The 10,221-nt window shown below is 44.2% G+C and overlaps 1 protein-coding gene across 1 annotated transcript in view; it reads left to right on the forward strand.

The window, feature by feature from the left end:
- Positions 1 to 8,627, forward strand: part of LOC128344665 (inter-alpha-trypsin inhibitor heavy chain H3-like) — a 41,759-nt gene extending 33,132 nt beyond the window's left edge. Inside the window, exons 17-21 of the mRNA XM_053295310.1 lie at positions 805 to 918; positions 2,742 to 2,949; positions 4,413 to 4,579; positions 5,481 to 5,592; positions 5,675 to 8,627. Of these exons, the coding sequence (XP_053151285.1) occupies positions 805 to 918; positions 2,742 to 2,949; positions 4,413 to 4,579; positions 5,481 to 5,592; positions 5,675 to 5,804 (731 nt within the window). The 3' untranslated portion in view covers positions 5,805 to 8,627. The remainder of the gene's footprint in view (positions 1 to 804; positions 919 to 2,741; positions 2,950 to 4,412; positions 4,580 to 5,480; positions 5,593 to 5,674) is intronic.
- The last annotated feature ends 1,594 nt before the right edge of the window (positions 8,628 to 10,221 follow it).

Here is a 10,221-nt window from a genome sequence, read left to right on the forward strand (position 1 = left end):
ATGGGAGGGAAGATGCTCTGCTCTTGCCCATGAGTTTGAGACGGCTAACAGATGTATCATCCAAATTGGTCGACAATGAGGCAAACAAATGGTTAGAACTTAAGAACATAAGAACAGCCCTGCAGGATCAGGCCCAAGACCCCTCTAGTCCAGCATCCTGTTTCACACAGTGGCCCACCAGATGCCGCTGGAAGCCACAGGCAGGGGTTGAGGGCATGCCCTCTCTCCTGCTGTTTCACCCCTGCAATTGGTACTCAGAGGCATCCTGCGTTTGAGGCTGGAGGTGGCCTATAGCCCGAACCCACAATTCTAATGTGAGGCAGAGAGACATTTGCAGAGAAGAACTGATGGAGAATGGAGTTCCTCTCCATGCTACTCCTCTGCTACCCACATCTCAAGCATTTCCCCACTATGCTCCCCCGAGACTGGAAGTAAGCCCCACTGGGGTTGGGGCGGTGGGAAGACCTGAGGGAACATCTGAAAGTGATACTAGTTGAGCATGGGAAGGCTTAGGCACTCCCATACATGATTTTTCCCTTATAAATGTCTACCCCCATATTTATTTTACTTTGGTAAATATGGGTTTGGGAATCCATGGAGTTGCATCCTAACACTGTGTCAAATTGAAAACAGTACAGATGTAAAAGGCAGAAGAAATTTAGTTGAACATTTCCACCCTCTCTCTCTTCTTGTTTTTAAAAATGGAAGATCAGACAGATGACGAAAAAGCATTATACTACAGTATGTTTTAACTGGAGCTTTGACAAACATGGGATAGTTCTAAATGTAAATTTCTACTTGCAGTTGATGGAGATCCACACTTCATTATAGACATTCCCCAGAAAGAAGATGCTCTTTGCTTTAACATTTATGAAGAGCCAGGCACTGTGTTAAACCTCATCAGGGACCCAACTACAGGTAAGCTTTCTCCTTGAAACGTTTGTGGTGGTGAACATTATTCATTCAACAATGTTAGAAACATAGGGACATAGACCATATACTGAGCCAGACCATTAGTTTATCTAGCTCAGTATTGTCTACACAGACTAACAGTGGCTTCTCCAAGGTTGCAGGCAGGAATCTCTCTCAGCTCTATTTTGGAAATGCCAGGGAGGGAACTCGGAACCTTCTGCTCTTCCCAGAGCAGCTCCATCCCCTGAGGGGAATATCTTACAGTGCTCACATGTGGTCTCCCATTCAAATGCAACCAGGGTGGACCCTGCTTAGCTAAGGGGACAAGTCATGCATTGCTTGTTACCACAAGACCAGCTCTCCTCTCTCTCTAGTTGTTTCACTAGGACCATTTTAGGCCTCTTCTTGTCTCTGCCACTTCAGAGGCAGTACAGAACAATTTATATCTGGAAAAGCAGGTGCAGTGTGGTCATACAGGAACCCATTCTGCAGCAAATAGGGCTAGCACCTGCTTTTGAGTATTCTTGGGGTAACTTTGTGGCACATGAAATCTAGATCGACTTTTACACTGAAAGCCTGGCACTAAGCCAAGCACTTTTGATTAGTGGCAGCACATTCAGAGGGCTGAAGCCCCAGACAGCAGTGGTTACACGGGAGCCAAGGCAGCCGGGAGGGACTCAAGGGGTAGGCCACGGTTGCAGTGGGCTGCATGTTGCAGCTGAGTGAGTGGCTACCAGCACCCATTAAGGCAAATGCCACTTGGACTTGGCCTAGCCTCTGAATGGTGTGAAACCCGCCTTTCAGTCTCATATCCTTCAGAGGCCGATCCGTTTCCAATAAAACCTCCTAAATTTCATCTTCAGTGTTTACAAATTACAGACATGGCTCCTACAACATGCCCCCTCCTTTTGTTTACCATCTAGCCTGATGAAGTTTCAAAAGCTTGTTGTTTGGTTCTTTATTACTTTTTAAGTTGTCTTAATAAGATGATTATTCTGTTTTGAAACATAATGACTGATTCTCTAAATCTCTGCAAAAGTGCATTTATTAAGAACAGGACCTAAGAACAGGTAGTAGGGTTGCCAACTCTGACAATATATGAAATAGCTTCTGTTCCATGGACACAAACTAAATTAGCATAGATTTGCCCCCTCCCCCTATTTCTCCCAGTCTCAAGCCATTAACATCTCCAAGTCTGCGTTTACTAGTCACCCAGGGTTTTTTCAGATGACGGCTTTACCACAACTTTACTTTGGGAGGGTGGGTGTGCCAGATTTACCTCAAAGTCTGTGCGATATTTCAGAAGGCACTTAACAGTTTCACACGTGATTTGGGTTTTCCCCTCCGAATGGGAATTTATGTCCAGGGTAAAAGAAAAAATCCTCTTTTTGCATCAGAGTATCCGTTATGCCCTGAACTCGCAATAAACCTGTGGTAAAGCCTGCTGTCGGAAAGGCCTCCTGGAAATTGATATGGAATCCTGGAGAAGACCAGGCTTGCAGGGTTGACAATCCTACAAGCAGCAAATGAGGTGGTAAGCCAGACCATGCCCCCCGCGTCTGACATCAGATGCGGGGGGGCGGGGTTAGTGGGGCCGCCAGCGTTCAGGCTGCACACCTGAGTGAGGCTCAAGTAGCTTTAAATTATAGATATTACTTTATTTCTACAATAAATTTTCTATACTATTTTTGCCCATAGAAATTGCTCTTTTAACGGCCAGGGTTGATTAGACACACACACACACACACACACACACACACACACACACACACACACACAGAGGACCTTTCCTTTATTTATGCTTTCCTTCCTCATTTTCTTTAATTTAGGTGTAACTGTCAATGGGCAACTAATAGGAGACAAGATAAGCAGCAGTAATGATGTAAGGCCACACAATACCTATGTTGGAAGACTTGGGATTTTCAATATGCAATTGAATTTAAAACTTGAAATAACCCCTGAGAAAATCGTTCTCTACAATGGTACAAAGGAGATGATATTCACATGGCATGATGGAGTCACCTTACAACATCCAGGGTAAAATTTATCACATATGTCAAACATGTTTAAAATATTGACCTACCTGATGATGAAAATTACTCAAAGTAATCCCATTGAAATTAACTTGTCCTTTTAATTTCAGTGGGAAATTAACCATTAAATTTTTCCTTTTAATTTCAATAGGACTATTTGACTAATTTCCCTCATCGTGTCAGCCACTGTGACTTTGGCAAATGAATACAAATAACAACAAGAAAATCCAACTCAATCTGAATGTTATTTATTAGACTTTTCTTCTGCCCTTCCACTCACACAACAGTCCCTCCTCTCATTTTATCCTTACAACAACTCTGTGAGGTGGGTTAAATTGAGGCCAGTCAGTATCTCTCAATTTAACCCATCGCACAGGGTTGTTGTAAGGATAAAATGAGAGGAGGGACTGTTGTGTGGGTGGAAGGGCCGTATAACAGTCTAATAAATGACATTCAGATGTAATTTTTAACCTTACTGGCACAAGGTTGCCCAATGCGCTTCAGAATTGAATGGAAATTTGAAGCCAGGTTTTTGGGTTATAAAACACATGCAGCAGTAAGATCCGCTTCAGAATTTGGGACATATTGTGTAACCTGTATGCAAGGAGGACAAGAATATATTTGGGATGAGTTCTTCCAACATTCCCTTTCCCCCATCTTTTGCCTCATAAGATGACTAGTGGTGTCAGAAGCTCTTGAATGAAACCCCTCACACAACTGATCTGATGTGGGGGCAGGCAATGTGGGGACTGGTTCCCACTCCCAGCAGACTCCTGGAGGAGAAGGGTGTCCTTTCCTGTCCTGGCTGCGCTTGAAGGCTTGAGGCAGCAGGAACCCATAGAGGTCCCAGAGCACAAGCTGACTTCCCATTGTCTCAAGGCAGACTGAGCCCTTTAGTGCCCTGGAGCTCAGACGCCTCCTCCTGAGCTCCACCTCCATGCCTGGACTGCCTGAGCTTTAAAGGGGGCAGTGTTTGGAGTCTGGCACTCCTCCTCTGTTCAAGCTGCTGGCAATGCTGGAGTGCTGATCTCAGGGGGTGTGGTGATGGAGGAGAGGCTGGCTCTGTGGCAGATTCAGATTCCATGGGTTCTGCTTCAGGGGTCTCTGACCCTGAGGGGGCTTCCTCAGGGGACTCTAGCCCCACGGCATCCTCAGCATCTAGTTCAGTGGTGAGCTCTAGGGCTGGGGCCTGGGCCAGGTCCACCTCCCTGCACGCCACTACGTTAGTACGATCCAAGGTGAGGGAAGCACCAGTTCCACTCTCTTAGCCTCGGAATCACTACTGGGAGAGGAGGTGGCGGCAGGCTGGGCCAGACAGAGGCCTTAAGTCTCTGGGCCACATTGTACATAAATGCTTTAGAGTACAGAAGAACACTTGTTTTTATCGGCTGCAGTAGTTCCGATGCTGTCCCTGATTTATAACTACTGCATTGATCTGTTCGTGCTGTCTTTTCTTTCCTAAACTAGTTTGACTATGAACATCATTCGAAAAAATAGTTTGGAAGTCTCACTGGGAGATGGAGCAACCTTCATAGTGGTTTTGCATCAAACAAAACATTCAGTACACCAAGAATTTCTAGGATTCTACACAGTGGACAGCCACAAGTTGTCTCAACATACCCATGGTTTATTAGGTATGAATTCATGTAAGAATATTGGCATGTGGAAGAATAAACATGTTTGTTTTCCTGAAGCTGTTTTGGGAAAACACTGTATAATATGTATGCAAAGCTTCCATTGAAGAAGAAGAAAACTAGGAAGTAAGATAGACGGGGTAGGAGACAGGATATTTGCTTCTTAGTAAAGGGTGGTTGGGTCGTTGTGTCCCCTCCCCCCAAATTCCCAATTTAGCTCTGGGTCTGGCACACAGGAAACTGGGCAGATGCAGGGAGTGCCAGGAGGATCCCTGGGGAGGGCAGAGACCAGCACAGGAAGCTGGGAGAAAGCCCAGGGATGCCTGGGAACTGTAGTTTCCATTGGGCAAAGTTCTGAGTAAACAGAATAGGATCAGCCTGCGTATTAACTTGTAGGATTAAGTAATCCTAAAACCTTCAGCTTAAGATGAAAACATGCTTTAAAAGTTCATGTGCTCCAAGTAACATGGAAATTGCAAGTTAAAGTGCCTGTATGTAAAGGTTAGTAATAATAAATAGGAGCATAGGAAACTGCCTTATACCATTGGTCCCTCTAGCTCAGTTAGTACTGTCTGTGCTATCTGGCAGTGGCTCTCCAAGGTTCTAGGCAGGAGTCTCTTCCAGACCTCCATGGAGATGACCCTGGGACTTTCTGCATGCAAGCATGCAGATGCTCTTTCACTGAGCTATAGCCCTGTCGCCTAAGGGGAAAATCTTATAGTTTTCACATGCAGTCTCTCATCCAAATGCAATCTAAGGGGGACCCTGCTTAGCAAAGGGGACAATTCATGCTCGCTACCCCAAGACCAACTCTCCTTCTAACTGGAGAGGTGTTAAAAATAATAATTTATTATTAGTATTATTATATAACAACAACTGCTGATGTCCTTTTTACCATTAGGACAATTTTTTCACCCAATTGACTTTAACATACTTGAAGTCCATCCTGGGTCAGATCCTGAGAAACCAGATGCCACCATGATTGTAAAAAATAACCAGTTGACAGTAACCAGGTAAGCAAAAATTCAAATATTTAAGTTATATCTGCATGAAGCTGACAGTTTTAGTTTCACTAATTGTGTGTTTTGGTTTTAGGGGATGGCAAAAAGATTATACGGACGATCCAAGACATGGTATCAATGTTCCTTGCTGGTTTATACATAACAATGGGGAAGGTCTAATTGATGGAACACATACGGATTATATTGTTCCTAGCTTGTTTTAGCATGAGACATATTGATCTTTGGCTGTGACACTTTGAAATGACATAATATTATGAATGAATGAATAGCTTTATTACGATCTTAGATCAGACATAAACACAACATATTACACAACATTCAGATGAAATCTATCACACAGTACACCAACAAAATAAGCATTTTATGGTAAGATCTAAAGGGTAGAAATTAATTGTTGGCAGATCTTAACAGTGGCCACACAAAATTTAGCAACCTTGTGTGTGATAGAAGATTTCTTGCCTGCAAGAAGAAGTGTAATATAACATTCATCAGTTCGGCTGGGGTAATGTAATAGCAAGGGAGTAATAAGACTACATTGACTGTCATCATAAAAGGAATAATATGGCAAGACATGGTGGACAGATTGAGCCTCACCCAAACCACAAGGGCAGATCCAACTGGCCAAGGGAATTTTAAGAAATTTCCCATTAAAAAAATTGCTGATGATAAGGCATCATATCTTGCTCTGAGGAACACTCTCTGGTGGTTGGGTAGAGAGAATGACAATAAATAATTGGCTGGTTCCTGGCTGAGATCGCCAAGGCGCCCTCTTGTGGTCTGCAGGAGAACACCTAGGTCATTTTGATGCTAAATGTCCAAGATCCTGTGTTTGAGGATCTCTTTGGCCTGATTATATCCTAATAATTACAGATATTCTAAAGAGAAGCCAAGTGATGAGAATTTTGCCATCAGTGCTCGTGTCCAGGAAGATTGAAACCTGTCAGCCAGTACAAGGGGAATCAGCCCCAGAGGGGGGAAATTAATCTTAAGCCAGTAGTTGAAAATTGAAATCCATGCTTTGGATTCCACCCTCTGAAAGCCCATTTCTAACCTTAGTGCAGCATTAGAAATACATCTGGGGGCCCCTGAATACAGCTCTTAAAAACTTAGATTGGACAACCTCCAGTAATCTGTGGTTGGAATAGGGGCCTAGTTGTATACCGTACAGAAACTGGGCCAGTAGTTTGGCAATGAACAGCTTTAGTGCTGCGGGAATAACCTCTTCCCCTTTGGAGCAGAAAAATCTCAGAATTGCTGATGTACTCCTTTGAGCCTGTTGGACAGTGTAATGCACATGGGCCTTCCATGATCTTGTGGCATGAAAAACCACACCCAAGTATTTAAAACTGTTAACCTGTTCAATCTGATGATCCTCTATAAACCAATTAAATTTCTTAGGCTTCTTGGCAAAGACCATCACCATAGATTTCTGAAAATTAATAACCAGGTGGTTATTGGCCAGGAACCTAAGAGCCCTCCTAAGACCTACTGGGGTTGACATAACATTATAATATTGTACCACTGATTTTACTAATTGACAATGACTCAGATCTGGACTACTGAAGCATGCGACGTGAGCTGTGCATCCACTTTGGAGAACCAGAACTAGCTACGTGTTGCTCAGTGGGGAGTGAAAATTTTGGGATGCTTTCCTTCCTCTCAGACCTGTAACTGGTAGAAATATGTTTCTGAGCGTTGTGCAGCCTTCAAGGAAATTCTTCTGTGTCTCACAGAGCACTTTGGGGGGAAGAAATGGTTGGTGACATTCAACTGCTTCTTTAATTATTTCCCTGGATGCACTCTCAGACACAAAGAAGTATGTTCCTGAGGGCTATGCAACCCTTAGAGACATATTTCTACCAATCACAGCGCAATCTGAGGGAAAGGTAGGAACCCTGAAATTCACCCTCCCCACTGAGTGCTAGATTCAGCCTTAGTGGGGAAGGCTACCAAAGTGGGAGCAATGATCTCCATTATGCACCCATGGTAGTTGTCCAGATCTGAACCAATGTTATCACAAATCTAGTTCTTGTGATTTTTCTGTGTTCTTAATCCCTTCAGCATCACATCAGTAGAAGTAGGTAGAACCTCTAGGGATGTGCAAGCTGGCTTGAGGTCGAGCTGGCTCACACACTCGAACTGGCCCGGCTCAAGGGCTCACTCTCGAGCCAGACCAGGCCCAATTCGGCTTGAGGTTGAGCCAAACTCACTGGTCAGGTCTGGGGCCAGTTCGAGGTTTTTTTAAACAAAAGAAATTGGTGGGTTGACCACCGTTACAGGGCTTCCGGGGGTGTGGCCACAAGGAGGTCTCCTGATGTTCTCCCTCCCCCTGCCGGCCTCCCTTCAGTTGCTTTTGACCCATTATGGGCCTTTCTGCACTGGCAGTAGCCATTTTAGAGGCTGCCATGCATGTGCACAGGGTCATGACCCGGCCGTGCAGATTGCCAGTGTGCATGCCCAACAGCCTCCAAAATGGCTGCTGCCAGCTCAGAGAGGCTCATAATGGGCCAAAAATGACCAAGGGGAGGGGGAATATCAGGAGACCCTCATCACAGTTGCAGCGGCATCCCCCAAAGCCCTGCAAATATGATGTCCGCCTTTTTTTGTTCCCCCCTGAGCGGGCCTGATCTAGTTCAGATTACAGCTGGACTAGTCTCGGCCCTAGTGTGCACAGAACTGGACCAGACCCAGTTTGGGTCAAGTCTGGTTCTACTCAAACTGAACCAGGTTTTCCGGTTTTGTACATACCCCTAAGAACCTTTTCCCCTAGAAAATCATGGCCTGCTGTTTTTTGACATTATTAAGTAAATAATGATTTAGGTGCCAGTTACATCTTTTAAGAACATTTACTTTGATAAAATTTCTTGTAGGATAAATGAAACTATGATCTCTGTATTCTGTGTATTAAATTTTTGTATCTCTGTATCTTTAAAATGATGTTAATGGGACAACATTTTTAAAAAGAAGCTACAAAAACTGTCTTATGTAACCATTCCAACAGCCATTAAACCTTGAACTTCATGGTCTTCAAATGAGTGTGTCTATGTTTCACAGCATCAGATAGTACATGCATATAATTCCTGCTGTCATTCCAAATAGTGATTAACTCCTATTTTGCTTGACATAAAAAGAGGATGCAAAACTAACTTCATTTGTTATTATCTCTGGTAAATTTTGCCTGTTTGTTTGTTTAACATATTTCTATACTGCCCCAACTCACATCTCTGGGCAGTTTACAAAAGAAAGGTTAGCACATTAGTTAAAACAGAATAAATGACAGAAAAGTTAAAACATTAATTAAAACGAAATAAATGATAACAGAAAAGATTGACACATTACAACAATTTAAAATTTTAAAATATTTTAAAACAATGTTAAAACTATTAAAACAGTATTTAATTAAACGTCTGGGTGAACAGATACATCTTTAATGACTTTTTAAAAGTTGTCAGAGATGGGGAGGCTCTTATTTCAGCAGGGAGCCCATTCGAAAGCTTCAGGGCAGCAGCGGAGAAGGCCCGTCCCTGAGTGGCCACCAGACGAGCCAGTGGCAAATGCAGACGGACCTCTCCTGATGATCTCAATGGGCGGTGTGGTTCATAACGAAGAAGACATTCTCTTAAATACCCAGGGCCCAAGCCATTTAGGGCTTTATAGGTTATAACCAGCCAGTTGGCAGCCAGTGTAGCTCTTTCAATACAGGAGTAACATGATCTCTCCGAGATGACCCAGAGACCAACCTGGCTGCCACATTCTGGACCAACTGTAGTTTCTGGACTACATACAAGGGCAGTCCCACATAGAGCACATTGCAATAATCCAGTCTGGAGGTTACCAGCATGTGTACCATTGTCCTGAGGTCATTTATCTCAAGAAATGGACGCAGCTGGCGTATCAGTCGAAGCTGATAGAAGGCTCTTCTAGCCACTGCCTCAACCTGAGACACCACGGAGAGGTTTGGATCCAGAAGCATCCCCAGACAGCGTACCAGTTCCTTCCGGGGAAGTGTGACCCCATCTAGAACAGGCAGAGCAAACTCGGCTCCCGAGTTCCAACCCCACACAATCAGTACCTCCATCTTATCTGGATTCAGTCTGTTTGTTATCCCTCATCCAGCCCATCACCACCTCCAGGCAGGCATTTAGGGAAGTTATGCCCTCTCCCAATGATTTTGACATGGAGAAACAGATTCGGGTGTCATCAGCATACTGATAGCATCCTGCACCAAATCTCCTGATGATCTCTCCCAGCGGTTTCATGTAGATGTTAAACAACATCAGAGACAATATGGAGCCCTGAGGGGCACCATACAAAAGTTCAGATTTTGAAGAACAGTATCCAAGGGTCACGATCTGGAACCTACCCGAGAGGTAGGAGTGGAACCACTACAAAGCAGTGCCACCCACTCCCAACCCCTTTAGAAGCTCCGGAAGGATACTATGGTAGATAATATCAAAAGCTGCCAAGAGGTCCAAAACGACCAACAGAGTCACACTTCCCCTGTCAATTCCCAACTGGAGATCATCCATCAGGCCGACCAAGGCAGTCTCCACCCCATAGCCTGCCCAAAAGCCAGATCATCAGTTTCCTCCAAGACTGTCTGGAGCTGGGAGGCCGCCA

The sequence above is a fragment of the Hemicordylus capensis genome, chromosome 2 (assembly GCF_027244095.1).
Source record: "Hemicordylus capensis ecotype Gifberg chromosome 2, rHemCap1.1.pri, whole genome shotgun sequence".
Lineage (NCBI taxonomy): Eukaryota > Metazoa > Chordata > Lepidosauria > Squamata > Cordylidae > Hemicordylus > Hemicordylus capensis.